The 25,062-nt window shown below is 48.7% G+C and overlaps 1 protein-coding gene across 1 annotated transcript in view; it reads right to left on the bottom strand.

Annotated features, from left to right (window-relative positions):
- Positions 1 to 25,062, bottom strand: part of TMEM132C (transmembrane protein 132C) — a 302,785-nt gene that overhangs the window by 88,384 nt on the left and 189,339 nt on the right. The window contains exon 3 of the mRNA XM_031443280.2: positions 16,080 to 16,223. Coding sequence (XP_031299140.2) covers positions 16,080 to 16,223 — 144 coding nt within the window. The remainder of the gene's footprint in view (positions 1 to 16,079; positions 16,224 to 25,062) is intronic.

Genomic DNA, 25,062 nt, shown 5'->3' with positions numbered 1-25,062 from the left:
GGCTGATTGTTCTGGTCTAATACAATGCTTGTATCTCCTGGGACGGCTTCTCCCAGTCCATCTCCTACACGTTCATCAGTAATACTGTCTACATAAGCGCGATCTGCCGCCACATCCTGCTCAAAATATTTTAAAAACGTCTCATCGTTCTTTAGATAAAGACAGAAACACTTCCCTGCAGTCCGGCATCTCTGCCCTCCCTTCCCTCCGTCTCTGCATCTTCTCCTTGGCTAGGCTGGGGCGCCACCTTGGATCCTGCGGACGAAGGCAGCCCGCAGCGGAACCACAGCAACCAGAGAAGGAACCCGGGCTCCTGATGGCCGAGCCGAGCCGAGCCGAGGCACCAAACCGCGCAGGCGCCGATGTCACAGACAAACAACGCTCTCTCTTTCCTTTAACTTACACCGCCTTCAGCAAGATCACGTTTACAAGCGACTGACCCATATTCGAAGTAATGCACCCTCCTATTGTGAGTTCTCCGACACCATGCCCGTCTTCTCCCCTTCTCCTTTAAAACTTTTTTTTTATTGAATGAAAAATTCTTTGAAGTTCATAGTGCTTTACAACTCACACACCTCTCCTTTACAGCATCTGCCAGTGCCGCTACTGAGTATTTCCTGGTGTGCTGACTCAATTATTCTCCATCTTTTCAAATGGACAGTGAATTCCATGAGGTCAGAGTCTGGCAGGGTAATTATCTGATTACTCAATACAAACACAAAACTTCAGCTTCCCACTCTGAGACCCTCCAACCAGGCTCATGGAGTTAGAAGATTCCTTACCACGAGGGTTTAGCAGGTATTCAGCAGGCAACATCTGAAGCCTCCTGGGGTCCTAAGCTAGCTTTTTGGGGCACAGCCCAAGCTGTTCTGCTCCCTGCAGGTCCCCAAGGCCCACGCGGCAGCCTGGCATGAGAGATCAAGGTGAAGCAGGGCTGTATTTCCTAAGACTAGCAAGCCTCAGGCTTGGGAGAAGCTGTGAAGTTCTTGCCAACTGGAATGGCATCTTAAGAAAATGTCTGTATGTCCGACAGTGCTTGGCACAACACCCGCATATACAAACTGCTTCGTAAATCCCTGAGTGGGTGACTGGTATGTCCCCTCCTTTGTCACAGAGAGGATGAGAACTGGAGGGGAGAGTAGGTTCGGGGTAAGGAAGCACGGAGCACAATGAGACTGGTTTCCACTCACATGCCTCGTCCTAAACCTTGGGGCTCCCATCACTGGTTCCTGGGACACCGTTCTCCCAGCTCACACAGACCCTCTTAGCCTATTGCTCCATCTGTACAATGGGTCAACATGCTCTAACTCACTATATCATAACATTCATTTATTCAGTCATTCAGCAAATCTTCCTCACACTCTGAACTCAAGGACCCTCCGATCCTGATTCTTCACCAAGACAACTCAAGGTATTGTTGCAAAGACCATTCGTGGGTTTATTCACCCAGCAAGTATTTCAGTCCCTGCTCTGTTCCAGGAACGGATGTAAGCACTCAAAATGGACAAGGTCCTTCCTTCCATCCTGGACTCTACATTCTCGTGGGAAGAGACAGTTGTAAACAAACAAGGTAATGTCACCCTGGTAAGCTCTAGAGAGAAAAGGAAACAGGTGACCAGTGAGCTAAGACCTAAAAATCTGAATGATGCAGCCACACAAAGAGTTCAGTCAGAGGGAATAGTAGGTGCAAAGTCCCTGTGGCAGGAACAAGCTTGGCCCATGAGGTACAGGCCCCACAGAGGCCAGGGTGGAAGGAGATGAGCATTTGATGTGAGGAGCATAAAGGGTAAGACCAGGAAGGCGGGCAGGGACCAGATCACCCAGGGTCTCGGGGATCATGGTGAAGAGCCGGGATTTTATTTCGGATGTGATGGGAAGCTCTGGACGGCTGAAACAATAGGAAGTTCCAGGATCTGATTTATGTTTTAAACAGAAGACTTTGGCCATTTTGAGAAGAACAGATGGGAGCTGGGACTGAAGAGAGATTACAGCAGAGAGCACAGATTAGATGACGATTTAGATGAGACGCAGTGGGGGCCCGTGCACCGCACATGCTCATCAGCAGCTGTCAGGACAGCAGACCCACCGCACACACAGGACAGAAGCTCTGGGAACACGGCAGGTCCCGGCGCCACGGACGCCTCTAGAACTTCCCGGGAGTCACTGGTGTGGCTTGGCAGCAGCATCTTAAAACTCCACTCCAGTCACTAGTGAGGAGATCACACGTGAGCGTTAAGAGATCAGGTAACTTGTTAGCAACGTGTGAGTGAGGGCGACGGCGGCGGGAAGCGGTGCGGTTTCTGCATGACATGTCAGCACCCACAACGTTTGCAGACGCCTAGACCATTTCACTCAGCTGGCTCACCCCTGCAGCTTGTTTCACAGGCACAATCCCAGAAATTCAAGATGGTGTTTGGACAAGGTGATTCAAAGTAACATTTCCAGGCAAGAGATGGTATAACCCCAAGACCAGTTAAAAATAAGGATGTTGGTTCAGTTTAATTGAAGCCCTATGCCATAATACATGATGCTTTAAAAAAAAAAAAAAAGAATAAAGAACTTTGTGTACTGACACGGAAAATTACAAGGTACATTGTTAGGTGGAAGGAAAAAGAAGCAACATTGTTGAAAGCCGAAGTAGGTGAGGAAATACATATATACTCTGTGTGTGTGTGTGTGTGTGTGTGTGTGTGTGTGTGTGTGTGTGTGTGTTCGTGTTCATACGCATAAAATATCTCTGGAAAGGAATGTGATAAAGTGTGAGCTCTGACGACCTCCGGGGAAGGGAGCTGGGTGAGCAGAGGGCAGGGGTACATTTTTGCATGTTGGTTTGTCTACATTTTGAGGCTGAAACTGTGTGAATGTGCTACCTACTACCCCCTCTGCCCCAAACAAATTGAGAGTAAAACATAATAAAAGCAGAAGGCGAACATGTGCCTTAGTCAAGTGACAAGTTACAAAAGCCTTAGACCTTTGGGGTTGGCTTATAAACAGTCAAGGCGAGGAACGGTCAACCCACAGGTGCCCACAGGCTGCTGCCGCTCCTCTGACGCGCGCCTTCGCCACCCCTTCTAAGTTCCAGGTGGCCCTGAGGGTGGAGGCAAAGCCCGCAGCCAACCCGCTACCCAAGCTCCATCAGGCGTGAGCCCCGAGCACCAGCGGGGGATGAGGAGGAAGGCGGGCCCGGCAGCAGCGGGGCGGCGCGGTTCAGCGACTGACGAGGGCCACCGTCGGGAGGGAGCTCTGTGCCTCTGTTACTCTTGCGGGGCCAGGAAGCCTGGGCGTGAGACAGCCAGGGAGAACGTGAGAAAGCTTTGCTCCGGGGAAAATACGTGAACCGGCGCGCTGCGGGGGCCCTCGTCATGAACGGCCTCCTTTGATCCCCACACGCGCCCCATGACGAAGCTACTACTGCTCTTTGTCATCTCGCTTTCAGATCAGACCCGAGGAGGTGAATTCATCTGCATAAAATCACACAGTGTCCGAGGAGAGAGCCCGCGCGGCCCGGCCGGCCCCCGAGGCCACTCCGGGATTCAGGCGCCACGCCACTCACGGGACACTGGGGAAGGGAGCGCCACGTGCGCGAAGCTTTTGCTCTCGGTGCAGGAAAAAAAAACATTAAATTTTCTAAAAAGGGAAATAGTTCACTTCCACTGGCGTGAGCCACTTTCTGATGAAGACCAGTCAGACAGGAGAAGGACCCGTGATCTGGACCAGGGTCCCCGGACTTAAAGGGTTTAGACGGCTCGGCTAAGTCCAGTGTCTCGGGGCAGCTCGGTGATGGCCGGGGGGAGTCTGAACGCGTCCCGTGGAACACGCAGAGCCGCGACGTGTCCCCACAGCCCTGTCGAGGACCTGGTTCGCTCTCTGAGGACCAGTAAGGCAGGGACAGCTTCGGGAGGACGACGTCACCCAGGCCTCCGGGTCAGATGGGGTCTCTGATCACAGTTCTGAAATGCACCTGCTCCCATCAGAGGCCGGAACGCCGGCCCCGCGTCCTCCCCTCACAGTTAATTCCGGGTCTGGCAAGAACTTGACGGACTCGTGAACTGATGCAGCGAGTCATCTCAGGACAGATGCCGAGAGATATATTTGCGTTACACATTTTGGGTTTGGGCTGGGGACGCCACATCAGGCTGCAGCGGAAGGAAGCAAGCAGAAAACCCATCATTCTGGGAGTAAAAGGATTTAAATGAGGCTTGGGTGCACGAAGCCAGGCAACAAGCTGCTAGAGGCGATGCAGGGCAGGGCAGTGGGAAGGGTCCTCGGGTGGAAGAGGACAAACCCTCTGCATGTCTTCAGCTAGGAGTCGCCTCCTTGTGGCAGGGAAGCAGAATCAGGGGGAACAGAGATCAAACGGCCCCGAGTAGCTGTGTGAGGCTGGCATATTTCAACCTCTCCGGGTACCCAGGGCTCCAGCTAACCTGTTGTGGTGTCACAAGTCACCCTCAGAACTTGGTATCGTAAAATGATCATTTTACTGTCTCTGTGCATCAAGCATCCTGGAAGGGCTCGGCTGGCTGGCTGGCTGCACACCGTCCTCTCCCTCGGTCAGGACGTCTCCCTGTGGTCTTCCCACAAGGAAGAGGCGGGCCTTCTCACACCACGGCGGCCTCGGGCCACGGGATTGGCTGAGACACCACCTCCTGGCTCCTCTGTGACCTAGCTCTCCATGTCACGTAGCATCACTTCAGCCGTACACGGGCAGCCAGGCCAGTCGCAAAAGCCCACCCCGTTTCAAGGGCAGGAGACAAACAGTCCTCCTCTTACTGGGAGCGTAGTGGGACCCGGAGGAGCAGGCAGGAGGGGGGTGTCGAGCCCCCGTCCACTGAGCACACTCTCGGAAAGCACAGGGCCACCATCTGAAACCTGATTATATTAACACCACTGTGCAGGGTCTGGGGACAACGCTGATGGTGTGGCCAGCGCGTCCGCCACCGGGGGGCCATGCTCCAAGCGCTGGCTTTGACTCCCAGCATCTACCTCCTCTCTCTGGAAGCCTGGTGGTTCCCCTTGGAGAAGCTGATGTCCCCTCCATTGTCCACGGCCTGGACGGGATGGTAAACCACGGACGCTCTCCTTTTTAAAAAATTTTATTTCATTTTTTAAAAATTGATAATCATCTAGTTGATTTACCATGTTTCCAGTGTACAACCAAGTGACTCAGTTACACGTATGTGTGTCTATATACTCTTTTTCATTATAGGTTATTACAAGATATTGAATACAGTCCCCTGTGCTCTACAGGAGGACCTTGTTGTTTATCTCTTTTATACACAGTAGTTTGTATCTGCTGATCCCAAACTCCTAATTTATCCCTCCCCCTTTCCCCTTTGATAACCGTAAGTTTGATAAGTTTGATGTCTGTGAGTCTGTTTCTGTTTTGTAAATAAGTTCATTTATATCCTTTTTTTTTTTTTAAGATTCCACATATAAGTGATACCACATGGTACCTGTCTTTCTCTGTCCGACTTCCCTCACTTAGCATGATTGGATGTCCTACTTTCAAACAGCACCAAGCAACGGAGAAACCAGACGGTCATCTCAGACGTCAGGTCAAGTCTCGATGGCAGAACCAGCTCTTGGGTCTCCAAGGAAAACCTCTTCTCTCAGGCTCCTTTGAAGCCTCTGCCCTACCCGTTCTCCCACCCCCAGGGGCTTCCAGCAAACCCCCTGGGGAGAGTTTAGCATCTATAAATGCCAGGAAACACCCGGCACCTCAACCATCTTGGGCTTTACCCTTGGCCACAGCCGAGAGTGAAAGGAAAGGGAACATTTTACGGAGAACACACACGCAAAGCGTGCATCCCTAAATTCTCTGCCGCGGATGCTGACGTGAGGCTGCTGTGAATCTAAGGTGGGCCGAGTGGGGACACTTCTGAATTCTTCTTTTCAGGACCCCAAATCCATGCCTGATGTCACTGACTGGGAGATTTTCATTCGGGGAAGTCTGCCTGGCAGAGTTCCTGTGCTATCTTCAAATCTCTCTTAAGGAAAGAACTCAGGCTGAGCCATTTCCTTCGGGGAAAAGCAGATGACCGCAGTGCACCGTGTCCCCGAAGCGCCGCTGAAACGCTTCACGCTCGGCAGCGAGGAGCACGTTCATGGTCCAGAATTCTCCAGAAACACGCACTGAGTGTCGCTGTGAGTTTAAGGTCGGCAACTGAGGCGCTTAAAGGCGTCCTGATGGGCGTCTTACTCCCCGTTCTCCACGAGTTTCGCTGTCTGAAAAGCCCGTCTCCTTTGACCACCTGCCCGGTTTACTTGTCCCCTGTGCACAGAGCATCCCTGAAGCGTGATGACCGAGCAGCCTGGGGGCTGGACGGCGGCCGCTGTTCCAGGCGGAGGGAAGAGTGAGGGGGTGTCATTTGGTTTTGTCATGGAGGTGCGGGGACCCCGGGGCTGTCTCCCGTTTGGACCAGCCGGAGAACGCCGGCTCAACTACCACCCCTGCAAACCAGAAGCCAGGGAGGAGGGAGCACCACGCCCCAGGTAGGCGACGTGGTAGGGCTCACACTTTGCAAAATCCAAGGATGAGCAAAGATGAGGAACGGAGGACAGGCAGTGCTTACAACACGCGCGGAAAACACGGGAGGGTCTCGGCACTGGCTCTCTTTAGAAGGGATCATGTATCTGGGGACAGTGATGGTGAATCAAGTCTTTGGAAGGCCTGACCCCACTAACAAGTCCCTCAGAAAGAGACACACAGCCTGGGCCCAGGAAGGCTATTTTGCTGCAGATCTGATGCCTTAAAGATCCAGGCAACTCACCCCCTAAAGAAAGCAGGTGTGATTTTAGCCAAAACAGACGTGTGATTGGCCCAGGCAGCCCACTTCTGAACATTTCACTCCCTGATGGATGATTTTCCTGAACAATATTCCTTCTGTTTGAGCTGCACAGTGATTTTAAAAATCTTAGCAGATGTTTAAAAACTGGGAGATTACAATCTGGATTTTTAGCTGTTCTTTTGGGGCGTGGTGCAGGGCAAGATTTGCTTGTTTATTTATTTATGTACGTATTTTAACGGAGGGACTGGGGACGGAACCCAGGACCTCATGCATGCTGAGCACGTGCTCCACCACTGAGCTCTACCCTCCCCGTTTGTCCCAGAAAGATTCAGAGACTGGACAATGCAGGGCCTGCGGTCCCACCTGGGAGGGTTCCAGTGTCGCCCGCAGGTGGGTGCAGTCTGTCCGGCTCTCCACCTGCCTCTCCTGGCACGCCGGGCTCGCCTCCTCTGTTCACCTGTCTGGCTCCTTTATGCCTGCAGCCCCTGGTTAACTGGTCTGATTTCCATGGGGGCAGCCTCTCAGCTTGCAGCCCGTGGAGCGAACACCCGCATCTGTAATCCAGGTTGGCAAGGCTCACCTGTAGCATCTCTTGACCCCCTGCCGTCTCCTAGGACAAGGGGGGAGATGGAGAGGGACCATACAGGCATGGAAATGTGCACCGCTGAGTTATTTATACGAAAAAGTCAGGAACAGATCACCAAGGCGCCCTACAATAGGGGGCTCTCGAAATAAATTAGGTTAAGTTGTTAACTTAAGTTGTTAGGCAGCCAATTAACAAACTCAGTTTGAGCAATGTTAAGTTCCCACTGGGAATACACCACAGACTCATCCCAAAAGTATTTCTACGCACAGGCATGGTAATAGTTGAATAAGATGTGGAATGTGGGTTTAAAAACGTGTTTTTGAATACGTTTTTCTGGTTATAAAAGTGAAATCTGGGCATCGAAGAAAATAAGGTTAACAAAAAGATGAAGGAAAAGGGAAAAAAATGGAGAAAAAGCAGACGTCTCCGTTTGGGGTTAGCGTATCTTCAACACCCGCTGGGCGCTTGCTGACCCCAAGGTCAGGCGCAGAACCTTCCGCTGGCCACACTAGTTGCTAGACGTCAATATATTTGTATGTTTAAATTGTATCTGTTTGTGCTTATCTTTAATTCATCCGATGACTATGACCTTTTCCCACGTATTTACAGGCATGAAAGTTATTTTAGAAGAAAACTTTTTTTTTTTAAATCACTGGCACAAATACTCAGCTGGTTGCTTCTTCCCTCTGAGCGTCTTCGTTTCTTTTCTTTACCTGCCCGCTGGCCTGGTTTCTGTTCACGAAACCACGGCAGAGAGTTCCCGGAGTAACGTACACAAAGCATCCTGTAAAACGCCAGGCGCCGTGAGACACGCAGAGTATTGTTCTGTATGGTCAAGCACTGTGAAACATACAGACTATTACTTTTATTTAAGTTTCTGTTTTTGAGATCCTCTGCTTCCCCGAAGAGATCTATTCCCCCGAACAGTAATATATTAATAATAAAACCTAATGTAGAACCTTTAAAATGCACAAGGGAACCCACTTAAATGAAGGTGCTCCATGGGTAACATCATGGTGGAGGGGTGTGTGTGGCCAGGCTGGGAGCTGCGCAGGTGGCTTGCAGTGACCCTGAAGGGGGAGCCAGTCTCGCTCACAGCCGTGAAGGTTGCATCGGGTTAACTTAAAAGAATGCCCACAGTTTAAAGAAAACCCTAATTTTTGGCATTTTCCCCGAAGGAATGAACTTTGGAGAGTGAGGCTCAGAGAAAGCTTAGGGCAGAAGCAAAGATTAGATAAGGGTGAAACACTGGGGTCCAGGTGACCCCAGTTCCCTCCATGTCGGGCTCACTTCCCAGGCTTTATGAAATTCTTGCTGAACTCATCCCCAGCCGCTCAGATTAGCCCAGGCACCCAGGTCTGAAAAGAGATTCAGGACAGGGAAGGGAGAGAAAAGGGGAAGTGGAAGATATTTCCCAAGGAACGTCCACTCCGAGGACCACAAAGCGTGCCCCTGTGCTGGGACACACCATCCACATCCTTTCATCCTCCCTGCCTGTGGTCACAGAGGCTTCCGCCTCATGCTTGATGCACTTAGACGCGCTCAGCGCCGACGTGCGGGGCTTTGGATGGGATGTGAATTGCTCCGTTGGCCTCACACCCTGGCAGGATGAAGTACCATCTCGTAGGGCGTGAGCTGGTTTGGCCTGATTGCTGAGAGCCTCAGACTGCTAAAACATTCGTGGAGGGCCGTGGAAACCAAACGGCACATGGCTAGCTGTGGGCAAGGGCCAGGGGCAGCCCTCTTCCTGGACCTGGGGGTTTACATCACGGCTTCAGGACCAGAGCACACAGGTCCTTCAGAGGGGCTGGGCCACTGGGAGACAGTGTTCCAACAAAACAGCGGTCTGGACTGATGGTCCTCCTTCCAAGGCCTCCCTCCCAATTGTACACCAAAGAGGCTGTTTCATCTGGGGAGCAGGCAGGAACCCCTGTGTTTCTGAGGATCCCAGATTGGGTTTGCCAGGAGCAAACCCTAAGAGGAGGATTCACTGGGAAGTGACTGATGAGGGGGAGTTTTCCCTGGAGAAACTGAGAAGGGAGAGGGACACAGTTCACGAAGGGGAAAGGCATGGCTTCAGAGAACGTCCCCTCCTCAGCCTGCCCGCGTGGGAGCTCTGGACGCTCACTTACAGTTCAGAGCCGTCTGCGCTGCAGGAGAGGGATGGGGCCTTCCTGCTCCATGTTCGCCCATCAAGGACTGACCCGGGAAGAGGAAAACTCCCAGGCCCTCCTGGAAATCTTCACGAGTACGGAAGGGGGGTCCCAGAGGCCCCAGGGTACTGCTCTGACAGACGCAGGTGCAGGATCTTAGATCTTACGGTCAAAATTGTGTCCCCCGACTGCAAAATTCAAACATGGAAGCCCTAACCCCCAGTGTGACTGCATTTAGAGACAGGGCTTTTAAAAAATTTTTAAATCTAAATGGAGTCGTGAAGATGGGGTCCTCATCTGATCAGACGGGCGTCCCTACAAGAAGGAAGAGACACCTGAGCTCTCTCTTTCTGAGAGCGCCCGCAGGCCACGAAGGTCAAGGCCAGAAGGCCAGGAAGAGAGGTCTCACCAGGAACCAACCCTGACGGCATCTTGACCTGGGGCTTCTGGCCTCCAGAACGGTGAGAAAATAAACGTGTGTTGTAAAAGCCACCCAATGTGGGGTATTTTGTTAAGCAGCACTAACTGACTGATACAGCCACATGGATGCACAGAAGCAGTATAAGGGATTTTAAGAAAAACCTGGGCAGGGCGGTGACCACCACCTTAGGTGATTCATTGGCTATATTTCCTTATATGATAAGAACACACATCAATTATGTCAACGTTTAAATCACGAAGGAAAACTATTTAAAATAGCTCTTACAGTTTTGTACTCATTGTAATGTACATTGGAACCTAATAAAAGCACCTTAAATAATTTGAGGGATATTAATACTAAAAATGAAGGTGAATTTTTAAAAATCAGAGCAATAAAAAGTTGATTTCAAGGAAACTCTGAAGTGAGTAGTGGTTCGAGGGGGACACGATGAGGTATGATTTTGGGCAAGTTCCCAGCTATTGTTGAGATTCCCCTGATGCTGTCCATCTTCCAAGCTGATTCTGCAGCCTTCCCAGCCATATCCTTTGGCATAAATCCCTCTCATGCTTAAATAAGCCAGGATAATCATTTTGAGGAACATCTAAGAACATTCACTAATACAGGTAAGAACCATAAAATCTCTCTTTTAATCAACTGGCCTACGTTCAATAAAAAGGCAAATAGACTGGAAAATTGGGACAGGTGTAAACGGGGAAGGAAATGCCAGTTTAAGCTACGGGTCCGTGGCTCACGTCACTCCATTAGCTAGCCTAGCCTACCTTTCCATATTTGTCCCTACGCCTCCTTGATGTGTCCACTCCAACCAAAGAGCATCACTCACCCTTCTCTGCACACGGTCTCCTGACTTCACACATCTAAGCATTTGCCGCCTTCCTCCTGGACCTGAAATGCCCTCACTCGCTGTGTCTAAGTATTTAGTTCTTTCCTTCTGACCGTCAAGGAGAGTTTGCAGACCACAGCTACAGGAAGCCCTCTCCAACTTGAAGAATGCTATAAGGTGAGGTAGGAGTGTGGAGTGACTCCCAGTCATGCCTGCCTCCTGGTACCCACCCTTCTGTGTAATCACCTCCCCTTGAAGGGGGCCTAGACTTGCTCCTAACAAATAGAACATAGCAAGAGTGTTCGGATGCCGCTTGCAAGATTCAGTTAGAAAATACTTGATTTGCATTTGCTAACATTCTCTTTCTCCCTGGGTCATCTCAGGTGCTTGCCCTGATGGAGGGGGATGCCTGGCAAGGAACAAGAATCTGAGACCTTTTGTCCATCAGTCCTTGAGGAGCTGAATCCTGCTGACAACCCCATGAGCTTGGGAGAGGATGTTCCCCAGTTGAGCCTTCAGGTGAGATCGCTGAGCCTGCCCAACACCCAGATTGCAGCCTATGTGATGTCCTCCAGAAGGGGACCTGGTTAAGATGTACCTGGATCCTGAACCCGACAAAATGATGAGATAATAAACATGTGTTGTTTTAAACTTCTAAGTTTTGGGGTGTTTTGTTACTCAGTAAGAGATAACAAATACACTTGGCCTTTGTTCTCCAGGCAGAGGGAAGTAAGCCCTCCCACCCCTGTGGATTTGCACCTTCCATGTCATTGAAAGGCCTTCTGTGAGTTGTGGTCAGTCTGGTCCCTGGTGCCCCACAGAGTTTAGGTTCCTTGAAGACAGAGTCTGGATCCGACCCAGTGGGTATCAACCTGGCACAGGGCACAGCACCTCAGACTTAGGGGAACCAACCAATACTCACTTTTTTTTAAATTGAAGCATAGTTGATTTAAAGTGTTTCAGGTGTACAGCAAAGTGATTCAGTTTTATACACACACACACACACACACACACACATACATTCTTTTTCAGATTCTTTTCCACTACAGGTTATTACAAGATGTTGAATATAGTCTCCTGCACTATATAATAGGTCCTTGTTTAACTCTTTTATATATAGCAGTGTGTATCTGCTGATCCCAAACTTCCAGTCTATCCCTCCCCCCACTTTTCCCCTTGGGTAACCATAAGTTTCTTTTCTGTGTCTGAGTCTGCTTCTGCTTTGTAAATAAGATCCTTTGTATCATTTTTTAAAGATTTCACATGTAAGTGATACCATATGATATTTATCTTTCTCTGACTTACTTTACTTAGTGTGATCATCTCTAGGTCCATCCATGTAGCTGTAAATGGCATTATTTCATTCTTTTTTATGGCTGAGTAGTATTCCATAACATAAATATATCACATCTTCTTAATCCAGTCACCTGTCAATGGACATTTAGGCTGTTTCCATGTCTGGGCTGTTGTAAATAGTGCTGCTATGAACACCGGGGTTCATGTGTCTTTTTGAATTAGAGTTTCCTCTGGATACATGCCCAGGAGTGGGATCGCTGGATCATATGGTAACTCCATTTTCAGGTTTTAAAGGAACCTCCATACTGTTCTCCTGTGTAGCTGCTCTACTTTACATTCCCACTGACGGTGGAGGAGGGTGCCTTTCTCCACACCCTCTCCAGCATTTATTATTTGTGGACTATTTGATGACAGCCATTCTGACCAGCGTGGAGTGATACTTCATTGTAGTTTGGATTTGTATTTCTCTGATGATTATCAATGTTGAGCATATTTTCATGTGCCTGTTGGCCATCTGGATGTCCCAACCAATGCTTCCTGGAAGTCTAGGTGAGGAAGGGAGTGAGCAGGGAACATTCATTGGCAGTGTGCCGGTGAACAGGCTTTCCAATGGCAAAAAGTCCTGGTTTGTGGTGTTTGCCAATACTGGTGGTGTAAATTCTGACGGTCACTAGATGAGGAGTCGGAAAGAGATACGTACAACCCAATCAGCTCTCAGGAGCTGATACTGAATGGTTCCAGCACAGCCCTGACACCAGTCCTGATGCATCAGCTCTTCTGCAAAGGCAACACCTGCCTTCTAAGACGTCACATTAAGAAACCGGGGAGTAGGCAGGGACTAGCCAGCCTCAACCCTGCAACCACCCAGCTTGAGGCCAGTCTGATTCTAACTCATGGCATTTAAAACTCTGGGATTCGAAAGGGAGGAAACCCTGGAATTGAAACACAGCTCCCTCTACTGGGACATCCAGCGTGACTGGCAGTGGAAAACCACGCACAGGGTTTAGTGTCTCAGCAAACACAAGCACAGCCCCAAGCATCGAGTTCCTGGAAGACGCAGACCAAAGTGGATCGCTCCCGGGACTCTTCAGGACTTGCCAGAGTACAGCAAGCCCTACCCGCTGCACTTCGAGACTCCCTCTGATTGTGACATAAAGAACTATTTACACACATAAATCGGCTGCCTGTTAATTAACCCATTCACTTTCATCTGCATAATCAACACTAATCTCGTGGGTTAATTAGACTTCACGTGCATTGGATTCAGGAGATTCAATTTGCCCTCTGATCTCCTGCTTTGAACAAAGGTCCCGCACATGCATTTCTTTCTGGCCATTTTTTCATGAGTTGAAACATCTGGGCACCTAATCCTCACCCCCCCCCCACCCCTGCCCAGGCGTACTAACAACGCTTCTTAGGTTAATGATGGTGAGGGCTGGTGTTTGATCCAAAAGCGGTTCAGGACCCCAGATGTGTTTGCTGGCTACGCGTGGAAGGAAGGACTGAGGAGGGGGGTTTACAGATGAAAGAACTGGATGTTTCTTTTTTGTTTGTTTGTTTTTTGTTGAAGTATAGATGATCTACAATGTTGTGTTAGTTTCTGGTGTACAGCAGAGTGATTCATTTACACACACATATTTTATATATGTATATATATATATACACATATGCATATATATACATATGCACACTCTCTTTTCTTACAGGTTACAGAACTGGATGCTTCTAAATGAAGTGGAGCATTTGCAGAGTTTTTCTTGGCAGCCTTGAAGAGTTCACTTAAGAAAACTACGTCCGATAATGGAACTGAGTATTTGCCCCTCGTGCTAATCCATTTGAGAAAATACACGGGCAGAATGGATCAAGAGCCCTGAAAAATGATCACATTTTTTTCTGATTCTAAGAAGCTCCCTTAAGCAAAAAGAGAAATGGACACAGATTCCTGTGGAAGATGGTTTATTGCTGCATTAGCTGTAAGAATAAAGCTTGGGCACACATTACCATACGTAAGATAGGGAAATGACAAGGACCCACTGTACAGCACAGGGAACTGGATTCAATTTCTTGTCATAACATATAATGGAAAAGAATCTGAAAAAAGAATATATATATATATATATATATATATATGTATATATATGTATAATGGAATTGCTTTTGCTGTACACCTGAAACTAACATTATTAATCAACTGCTTTAATAAAAAAAATTTTTTTAAAAGAATAAAACTTACAAACAACCTAAATAGCCACAAATATGGATAAGGTTATTTAAATAATGTTAAATCTATGTGGTGGAATATTAACATATTTTTGAGGAATATTTAATGTCAGAAGAAGATGTTAGCAATATAAGTTAAAGTATCTTAAATATCTGCATATATATATATGTATATATATATATATGTATATATATATGTATATATATATATATATATATACGTATATATATATATATATATATATAAAATGATGCCAAATTTGTAAAGGAAGTAATTTACTATACACAGATGTTACACCTGTATAAAACGTGGGAAGCAGATGAACCGGCGTGTTAGCAGTAGGTTATTCTTAGGTGGAAGGGGGCTATTGGTATATCATTTAAGTTTTGTCCTCATATCACTGTTTTTACAAATATTCTAAAATGAGTATGCGCTGCTTTTGTACACAAAAAGCAATTACGTTAAATGATAACCTGGGATATCTACACAGAATCCCGTACAGCATCCTTATGCATTATTGCCACCGATAGCCGCCTCCTGTCTTTAAATGCCTCCTTGCTGAAGACTAAGTCTCTTTCTTTAGGATTCTGACACCAGTTCTGCTGTGTGTCTTTTTTCCACACCATCAAGCAATTCTCTGGCACCTGCTGGGGGTCCGGCAATTCACCTCAGTTCTGAGCCTATCACCCTGGAGTCAGCATCAGATCCACTGGTTAAGAGCTCAGCCCCCCAAGGCTGCCCTCCCCTTCAGATGCCAGTTGCAAGTCTAGGCTGTTACCTGCCTTCTGACTGACTGGCTATAGACCGGAGGTTCCAATGACCCTCCCCTCCCTGGGTTGCCTTAACTTGCTAGAGCCGCTGATAGAAGTCAGAGGAACATTTCACTTGTCAGATTACTGGTCATTATGAAAAGATGTAACTCAGGAACAGCCAGATGGAAGAGAGGTGCAGAGGGCAATGCAGGGGGAAAGGGCACGGAGCTTCCACGCCCCCTCCAGGTGCCACTCTCCCGGAATCTCCAAGTGATCACCAACCGGAAGCCCTCCCAACCCCGTCCTTTTGGGTTTTTGTCCATGCTTCATTACACAGGCACGACTGATGAAATCATTTGGCCATTGGGCGCTGGACTCAGTCTCAAGTCCCTTTCTCCTCCAAGGCAGGGGGTGGGACTTAAAGTTCCAACGCTCCAATCACAGGGTGGGTTCCCCTGGCAACCAGCTCCCATCTTAAGGTGAGCCAGGCGGCTTTCCAACAGTCACCTTCTTAACATTTAAAAAAAAAAAGTCACCTTTATGCGCTCATCACAGACATTCCAAGGGTTTTGGGCGCTCTGTGCCAGAAACAGGGATGAAAACCAAATACATATTTCTTTTTACAAGTTACAGTATCACACCCTTTGTACAAAGGACAAACACCTTGAAAGAAAGCAGCCTCTGGTAACCCAGGGCCCGCAGCGGGGATGACACAGCCCCAGGACGGGAGTGCGGGTGAAGAGGATGAGTGCGCCTCCGCCAAGCAGAGCAGACCTTTCGGACCAGCCTCTGCTCCCAAACCCGACCCACCGACCTTCCCGCTCGCTCGGGGCCCCGCCCTCCGCGCCGGAGATGCCAGACGGTACAACAGGTGATGCTAAGTCTCCACACTTCCCGGCCGGCCGAGGTGCAGTAGCTCCGCTGAGCAGCAGTTAAGGTGAGTCTAAGGCGGGGCGCTTGGGCGGGGGCTGGGTCATCCGGCCCCCGGGACGCCCGCGCAGCGGGAGGCGGCGCCGCTTACCTGTTGCGCGCGGGCGCCAGGCGCTGGCACACCACGGCCGCGGTGGCGTGCTTGCCGCCGTTCCCCAGCTCCTGCCTGACGTCCCACTGCCGGGGCTCGCTGGTCCGCGTGCTCAGGATGTTCACCCCCTTCTTGACCTTGGCTCTGCGGGGAAGAAGGCGGCAAGAAAGAGCCAGGGGGTTAGCGACTCGGCCTTTCCACGCGTGCCCGAGTTCCGCCGGGCTGCGCGCGCACGTGCGCGCTGGTTTCTCTTCCGTTTGCCTGCCCTTTTCACAGCCGTTGGCGCAGAGCGCACCGGAGGGTGGTCACGCCGGGGGTGGGGAGGGGATCTACCCACAGACCCAGGAATCGTGGAACTCGCTCTTCAGGTCCCAGGATGAAGGGAAGGGGTCCCTGGGTGGTCCCCAAACCAAGAAGCAGCGCAGCCATGGGGAAGGAGAAAAGTCGGGCTGCCCAGGCCGGCCATTCTCCGCCAGGGCCGACTCTGCCCTGCAGGGACCATGTAGGGATACCGGAGACATTTTTGGTTGTCTCATGGGTGGGGTGAGTGCTGGCATCTGGTGGGGAGAGCTAAACAGACCCCCAGTGCACAGAACCGCCCCCACATCCAGTCTTACCCAGTCCAAAGTGTCCCAAGTGCCAGGTCCAGAAACCCTGGTGCATACTGGTTTCTCCACTCTGTGGCTGTGTGACTTTGGGCAAATTATAACCTCTCTGTGCCCCATTTCCTCCTCTGTAAATGGCTATGGAACAGTAACCCCCAATCACAAGCTGTGAGGATGAACTGTATTAATACGTATAAAGAGGTCAGAACAGTGTTGGGTGTACAGCAAGCACTTCATAAATGTCAGTCATTGTTGTGCCGCTCCAGGGAGGTCTCCGACCTGCTTCATGTGACTTCCCGAGTCTCCTCTGGGAACAAACTCAGCCAAGTGCACTAAACCAAGGACTTTTAAAAAAAAAAAAGGCAAAGCGTTCCTTTTAGATCTGTTTTCTGGCCACGGCTCAGCCTCCCTGAACCTCAGTTTTCTCATCGGTAAACTGCTGAACAGATTGAACATAAATACCAACTTATCCTTTCTTCCCAAATCCCACTTAAAGGAGGCTTGAGGGGACTGTTTTTAAAGGTATAGACCCAGGCCGGTGGGGACATCGTGGGGACGGTGGAGAGGTGCGGCAAACGTCAGTGATCTGGGGAACTGGGAAGTAGGGGTACAAGTGGGTAAAACAGTAAGCTGAACTTCTAAACTTAGTCGTGCACCACCAGCGAGACAGACTAAGAGCCAGCAGAGTTTATACCACGGAATCCCCCAGTCCCAGGAACCGGGGGCACCACTAGAGGCGGCAGTCAATGATGTCCACACTAAGGAGGATGAGTGAAAAGTGTGTTTATGAAACAGCCAGATGCAAATGTTCTTCCCTTTCCCTGCAGCAGGGCAACGGCCAGAGCGCCTTGTCTGGCCGGGAGACCGTGATCTGTGCTGAATATGGAAGCCCTATGTGACACTACACACACTGACCATTGAGCTTCCTGGGCTTTTGTCCCCAAAGCTGGACCTTCACCCTCAAGGAAAAAGGCCGGATTCTAGAGCACTCGATTCTGACACTGACATCTCTCAAGTCACCTTTCAGCAAAACCTGTAGTCAGCAAGTCCCACCTGTGGGCTCAGAGCTTCTGATGGATTTTTAGTCCCGAATCTTTTCATGTGAGCCAACAAGAATCTTTTGAACACAAAGAAAAGTTTCAACATGTCATAGAGACCAAAAAGGCAAAAAAAAAAAAAAAAAAAAAAAAGCCTATGCAGGCGAGACCGTAATTAAAAAAAATACACAATCATTCACATTCAGAGTGATCAGAGATGATACTGCAGTTATGAAACAGAAGCAGATTGCTATTCAGCACTGTTTACAACAGCCAAGACATGGGAGCAACCTAAATGTCTGCTGTCAGGTGAGCGGACAAAAATGATGTGAGACATAAAACAAAATATTACTCAGCCATAAAAAAGAATAAAACAATGCCAACTGCAGCAACATGGATGGACCTGGAGATCGTCATACTAAGTGAAGTAAGTCAGACTGAGAGAGACAAATACCATGTGATATCACTTATATGTGGAAACTAAAGAAAAAAATGACACAAGGAAATTATTCATTCAGAACAGAGCAAAACAGAAACAGACTCAGACATAGAAAACAAACTTATGGTTACCAGGGGGGGAAGGGGGTAGACAGGGATAAATTGGGAGTTGGAGATTTGCAGATGCTAACTACTATATACATAAAATAGATAAATGACAAGGTTCTACTGTAGAGCACAGGGAACTGTATTCAATATTTTGTAATGACCCTATAATGGAAAAGAATAGGAAAAAGAATATATATATATATATATATATATATATAGCGCCAAATCACTATACTGTGCACCAGAAAATTAATGCAGCATTGTAAGTCAACTATACATCAATTCAAAATTTTAAAAAAAGTATCGTTATTTTAAAAAACACAGAAGGGAAAAATTAGCCTCTGGAAATTAAAAATATTATAGCAGAAATGGAAAGTCAGTGGAATGGTTGATGGGCAAGAGTTGAGGACATTTGTCTTAGGAAGTAGCGAAAAAAACCCCAAAGAAATGGAAGATAGGAAAAAAGGAAAGGGGATTACTTTGAGGTCCAACATCTGAACAATATATAAAACACACAAAAGGGAGAGGAGCAATCATTAATGAAGCAATTGAAGAAATTTCCCCAAAGGAGAAGGTGTGACTGTCCGGACTGGAAGGGCCCCCTGGGTGATGAGCGCAGAGCGTGAGGACCGGTCCTCCCCCTACTAAGACGCAAGGTTCACTCAGCTCAGGACCCTGGGCACAGAGGTGGGCTCTGCAATCCTCCAGACTGAGGAGAGGGTCAGGGAGCAGAACCGATTCAGGATTCACAACAGCCACCCCGGGAACCAGAAGCCAGTGAAAAAATAGCTTCTAAAATCCGAGGGGAAACGATTTCCAAACTAGTATTTGAAGTCCAGCCTCACAATGAAGAAAATGTTTCCAGATATGCAAGTTCTCCAAAAACCTACACCCTTGCTCAGAAAACCACTTGAGGATGGACTGTATCCAGCACGGGGGTCAACGCAGAGAGAACTCACGAGACCCAAGAAACAAAGGTCCCACGCATGGCGGAGACGCACGGGAGGGTCATGGTAAAGAGGTGGCTGGTGGGGAAGGGAGGTCCGCGTAGCAGCTGAGGGCCAGCGTGGGGAAGATTCTGCAGCAAAGTCTTCAGGAAACTGGAAATTTCCTAATGAATCTGATGTGAAAATATTCTGAGAGGAGTCTCAGATCATCAGCAAAGAGTTTGGGAATACGAAAGAGCTAAAAGCACAGACAAGGAAGAAAAAGAATAACACCAAATTCGTTTTTAATTCTGATGATAAAAATCATTATGCAGAAAAGCCGAAGTCATCACCACTTGATATTTGCTTTTACTGCGATTAGCACATGCACTTGTTACATTTTAAACTTTGATTATTAATCTAGACAAAATAGGATTATTATATTGGTGGGGTGGAGACACAGAAAGGGCTGGAGGAGAAGAGAGAGAGAGATCTTTACTCTTCATGGAGGGAAATTTACAGATGTAGCCTAAATAAATGAAGTGTCAGCCTTACTGTGTCGTATAGGGATACAGACATAAATATCAAACAAAGTCAGAGTTTTGCCTCTGTACAGGGAGAAAGGCTGTGGAAGGGAACAGAATATGGCGGTATTTTTGAAAAGTAACCACTCATTTTGAAAGAGTTTGATAGTTTGAGATTAACAAGAAGTTGCAAAAAAATTATAGAGTTCTTACACCAGCTTCCCTCTGGGACACTGTCTTACATCAGTACAGTACGTTGTCAAAGCGTGGACACTGACACTAACACGGAAGAACAAATCTGATTCCACCTTAGATCTGTTTCTTTCACCTTGACCTCTGTATTCTGTTGCTTTTGCTACAAGTGAATCCCCAAAGGGGTGTTGCCTGTAAGCTTAAACTTTGCATAATGGTCCATCTCTGGGAACCTGCCTCCCAGGGAATGAGCGTTAAGCTAAAACACCTTGGTTGAGCTCACAGGGAGCATCCTGACCAGGCCCCCCTGGGACTGACTTCAGGAAGGGAGAAATTAACACACACCCCCGGAGGCTGACCGGACCCAGGAAGTGTTTGACATCATTCCCTCCCTTTTAGTGTAAAAGAAGCCTGAATTCTAACTCAGGCGAGATGGCTCTATAAGACACTAGTCCACCATCTTCCCATCTTCTCGGTCTGCTGGTTTTCTGAATAGAGTTGCGAATCCTTGCCCCCACAACTCATCCCTCGATTTATCGGCCTGTCGTGTGGCGAGCAGGACGAGCTTGGAGCCAGTAGTAACTCTGCTGCAATGCTATGCACTCAGGCTCAGACCTTATTTAGATCTCACCTGTTTGCACATGCACTTTTTTGGGGGGTGGGGTTGTAGTTCTACAAAATTACATCACTTGTGGAGACTGGAGTAACCATCACCACAATCAGAATACGGAAGCATTCCATCACCATAAAGACACTCCCTAAAGTTACTCCTTAGAAGCCATGCCCTCCCACCACTCAGCCCGCACAAACTCTGACCCGCTCCCTATCACTGCAGTTCTGTCAATCTGAGGATGTCACATATGGTTTTTACCAACCAGCTCTGCAGAACTATTTGACTCCCTAAATTCCATGCAGTTATCTCATGAAAGTAATAGCTTAAGAAATTACACACACACGCACACGCACGCATGCACGCACACACACCAGTGCTGCTAACCTCACAAGGTGGAGGAAGTAAATCCTCGTGAGTAACAGGCTAGACACAGCTGAGCAAACGTGCTTGCTGTCAGGGAAACAAGGGGGCGGGAGGCGGTGATCAACCACAGCTCCACCTTTCAAGGGTCTCCAAATTAGCATCACCCCACCCCCACCCTCACCTGAGCAGCAAGATCATTATCAGTGGCAGCAGGCACTTTTTCTTTAGAAATTTCTTCCCAGTCTCACTTTAAAATCATCGGCTAAATGATTTTGCTGTCTTGCCGCCTTGGCCACAGAGGAGAGGGAGGTACGAAGGTGAAGGCACGTTAGCATGCCCCCCGCCCCGTGCTTTGTCCTAACGCAGGGACGCCCCCCACCGCGACTGCCTCACGAAATGTGCCTTTGCTTGAAACTGGGTTTTGCCGCATTGGGATTTTGCTCAGGACTCCAGGTTTCATTGAAGCTACAAACTGTGCTTTCCGCCGAAGAGCTTAAGAAAAGCAGAGGATTCTTGTTGACTGGCGCAGCGGCTGGTTCCAGCTCCGAGTAGGGTGGGATGCGGAGCCACGGAGCAGGCAGCAAAGCACACGCTTTAAAAGATGGATTTTGTTGACTCGGTGTTTTCTTTGATGAGGCCAGGGGGTGCTCAAGGAACTAGCCGTGGCAGGAGTTTGGGTCCCTTGGCCAGAAGCCTTGCAATGAGAGTCAGGATTAAGACACAGTGGGATTGGGAGGGAGGGTCCAGCTCAGCGGTAGAGCGTGTGCTTAGCATGCACGAGGTCCTGGGTTCAATCCCCTGTCCCTCCATTAAATAAAAAATAAATAAATGAATAAATAAACCTGATTACCTCCTGCCCCTACCCCACACAAAAAAAGACACAGTGCATTAGAGGATAAACTTGAGGATGCCTGCTTTCCAAGGAAGGAGCCGGAACATAAACCTTTGTCTGGGGTCAGGGTCCGTATGTAACTAAATGATGCAGCTGCTCTTCGTGCTCCTCACGTTTGCGTGGCTCCCCTGGGTACCAGGAGCCGATGAGATGCTCAGTGCAGGTCAGATACATGCGTAACATCCACATGGGTTTCCCCAAGTCTCACCCTCAAAATTGCTGACCTATTCATGCACTCTCTGCAATATCCTCTATTTAATATTTTTCTTGAAATGAGCCACCTCCCTTTTCTCTTTACTTTAGCAAATCTCATTCAAAAGGAAACTAGCTTGATGACCGCAAATAAAAAACCAAACTGCTTTTTTTCCAAATGCACATTAAAAAAAAATGCACGATGGTACCAATAAAAAACAACATGTCTGTTCATGAATCTCATAAAATAGAATCTCTTGCTACCGGCATGTATAGCACGCTCAGGGAAGCACCAGTATACATATAATTTTTTTAAAAAACAGAGTTTTCTTTCATAAATGCAGCTGTAGTACACAATCTTTCAAAGCATGGGAGGGAAGAGTAACCCAAAGAGCCCTGTGCGGTAAAAATGGTGAACACACCTGTTCCCTGTTTTATTTAGTGGCGAGCAGGGTTCTGTCTCCCTGTCCCCACCCCAGGAACACCGTGAACACCGACACCCCATCCCACCCGCAACTCCCTGAGCTTCGGGGGACCCCGTGCCCCTCCCATTCCAGGACCCTGGGAGGCCCCGGGAAGCGAGGAGGCACAGACCCGATGCAAAGGTGCAACTGATGTCCAGCGGTCACCACTGCAGTTTCCCTGGAGAAGCTGTGTGTGTGCGCGAGCTTGGGCGCCTGCGAAAACTTCTCCGTTTGTCACCAATGCGATTATAAAAAATAAAAAAGGTGTGTGTGGCCCCTGAAACCCAGCTGGTTCCCCTGCGTAGAGAATCCCTCGCTCCCTAACGGACTGAGAGCGGCAGCCACGGCCAGTGCATCTGGAAGACGCTCCTCAGCTCTCGGGTCTGCTGTGAAAACGACAGCTGTCAAACACTGTTCCAACTGAGGGTCTTGCTTCATCCTCTGTGTGGTTTATCAGACCCTGCCCCCTTTTGGCCGTTACCTTTTGCTGCCTCAAAGTTGCCTGTGATCTTGGGTGTCAAGGAAAATTCCTTTATCAGCAATGCATCAAATGTTTGAAGCCGAGTCCAGAGCTCGGAGAACACTGGGGTTTCTTAAGCATTGCTCTGCTTCAAGCTCCATTCTTTCTTTTTTTTTTTTTTCCCCAGGTTCTTCTGGTCTCAAAGTTTGGCACAAGAATCGTTCATTCATAAAATAAACACCAATGGGCTGCTTTCGGAGGTTTGTTCCTAAAAACTCCTGATTCCATCGCCCACGCCTACCAGATCTCCTTTGACGCTTCCGGCTGGTCAGCACAGACCAGGGGCGTGCTGGCTGTCCAGCTGGCAGGAATTTCGCGAGCTGGTTGTGAAACACAGCAATTATTCAAACATAAGCTATGCCAACCTACGATGGAATAACCTACGTTAGGAAACAAACGTAATAAATACACGAAACTCGTGCCTCCCTAATTATTTTACCACGATTTACAATGATCTGTGGTCTTGAGCTTGTGTTTGCATATCTGGGTGGAGGAAATTCTATTTAAGGCAATGCTAACTGGACACCAATTCTCAGCTCTGTGTTCAGCAACGTCACAGCGGAAGCTTGAAATTGATTAGGCTGAGAGTATTTAGAAAGAAATTAGTCTTTACAAATCAGGGTCTGTCCCCCTTGGAGGACCAGCTGTGAAACCTGCACCAGCCCGCCATGCGCGGCGCGCCAGCTGGATCAGTGCTACACGAGGCGATTCCCATCGGAGAAGGTTCCCAGCGTCACGCGTGGCAATTCCCGCCCCGTTCCCATCAAGTCACCTCTGGTCCGGACACTCCTGGTGAGGGTTCCCCATTCTCACCGCCACCCCACCGCCCCCGGATCTATTTCCTGCCCTTTGTTGCCCCACTTTGTGCCCTTGGTGGCTGGCCCCTAAGCAGGACCTTCTCCCCTTCTGGTCCAGTGGGGCTTGGCCAATGGGAGACACGTATACCAGATTGATGGGCAGGAGGAGAGGGGAGGGGCGCCTCTTGCCGTCCAATCGGCACCATGACTGGCGCAGCCCCACCTCCCGGCTCCCGCTTTCCCCAGGCTCAGCGACACAGGTCCCATCCCGACCCCTTCAACCCCAGAGGTGAAAAAGCTGGTGTCCGCATGCCTCAGGCCTGCCTCCAGTTCTATAGGAGGTTCCTTTAATAATAAATATTTTCCATTAAACTTGGGCTATGCCTTCTGTTGGCGGCTGAGAGCCCGAGGGGTATCTTGAGACGTCTTCCATCTATGGCCCATCCAGTCTTCGGTCACTTCCTCCAAGTTCGTGGTGATGTTTCCATAACAACAGAGCACGTCTACCCATCCCTCAGTGACTAACCTTATCCTGCTTCCCCACGGTTCCTCGGAGGCGTTCCTCGCCTTGAGTTCAGCACGGAATCTGTATATTAACATCCAGCATAAAATACTCTTCCTTGGCATTTTGGTAACACACCAAGGGCAGCTCTCAAGAAAGTTTGGTGAACCATTATATTATTTTGCTTTTTTTTAATTTTTTTGTCGGGGGGAGGTAATTAGCTTTATTCAGTTATTCTAAGAGGAGGTGCTGGGGATTGAACCCAGGACCCCATGCATGCTAAGCATGTGCTCTGCCTCCTCCAGCACCGAGGCTTCATTCCACTTCACTCATAGACACTCCAAAATCTGAAAGCCCATAATCCCTTACCATTATCATACCCAATAAAATTTAAAATTTCCTGATGTAAAAATGTCCCCAGTCCCCTCAAAGAGGCTGTTTTAGATAATTGGGTTTTTTTTTTTTCCCATCAAAATCCAAACGAGGTCCCTCCCCATCTAGCACTTGGCTGCTGTGTTCTTAAGTCTCTTTTATGATATTACCAGGTACCGCCCCCCTTTTATACACACAACTGATATCTTTTGAAATGTCAGGCTTGTGTCCCACAGAATAGGCACGTTCTGCGTTTATCTGATGGTGTCTTTGCATTGCCACCTAATTTGTTCCGCTGCCTGTCCCTTAAATTGGTTGTTAGATGTAGAAGTGTGGTTCGATGCAGATGGAATGGTTTAGGCTTCACGGGTGGGGCTCTGTATTTCCCCTTGTATCATGTGCCGAGTCCAGATGGAGTCAACTTATATTAACATAGTC

Source organism: Camelus dromedarius, chromosome 31 (assembly GCF_036321535.1).
Source record: "Camelus dromedarius isolate mCamDro1 chromosome 31, mCamDro1.pat, whole genome shotgun sequence".
In the NCBI taxonomy this organism is placed as follows: Eukaryota; Metazoa; Chordata; class Mammalia; order Artiodactyla; family Camelidae; genus Camelus; species Camelus dromedarius.
Note: the sequence above shows the minus strand (reverse complement) of the source record. Positions and strands in the feature narration are given on the sequence as shown.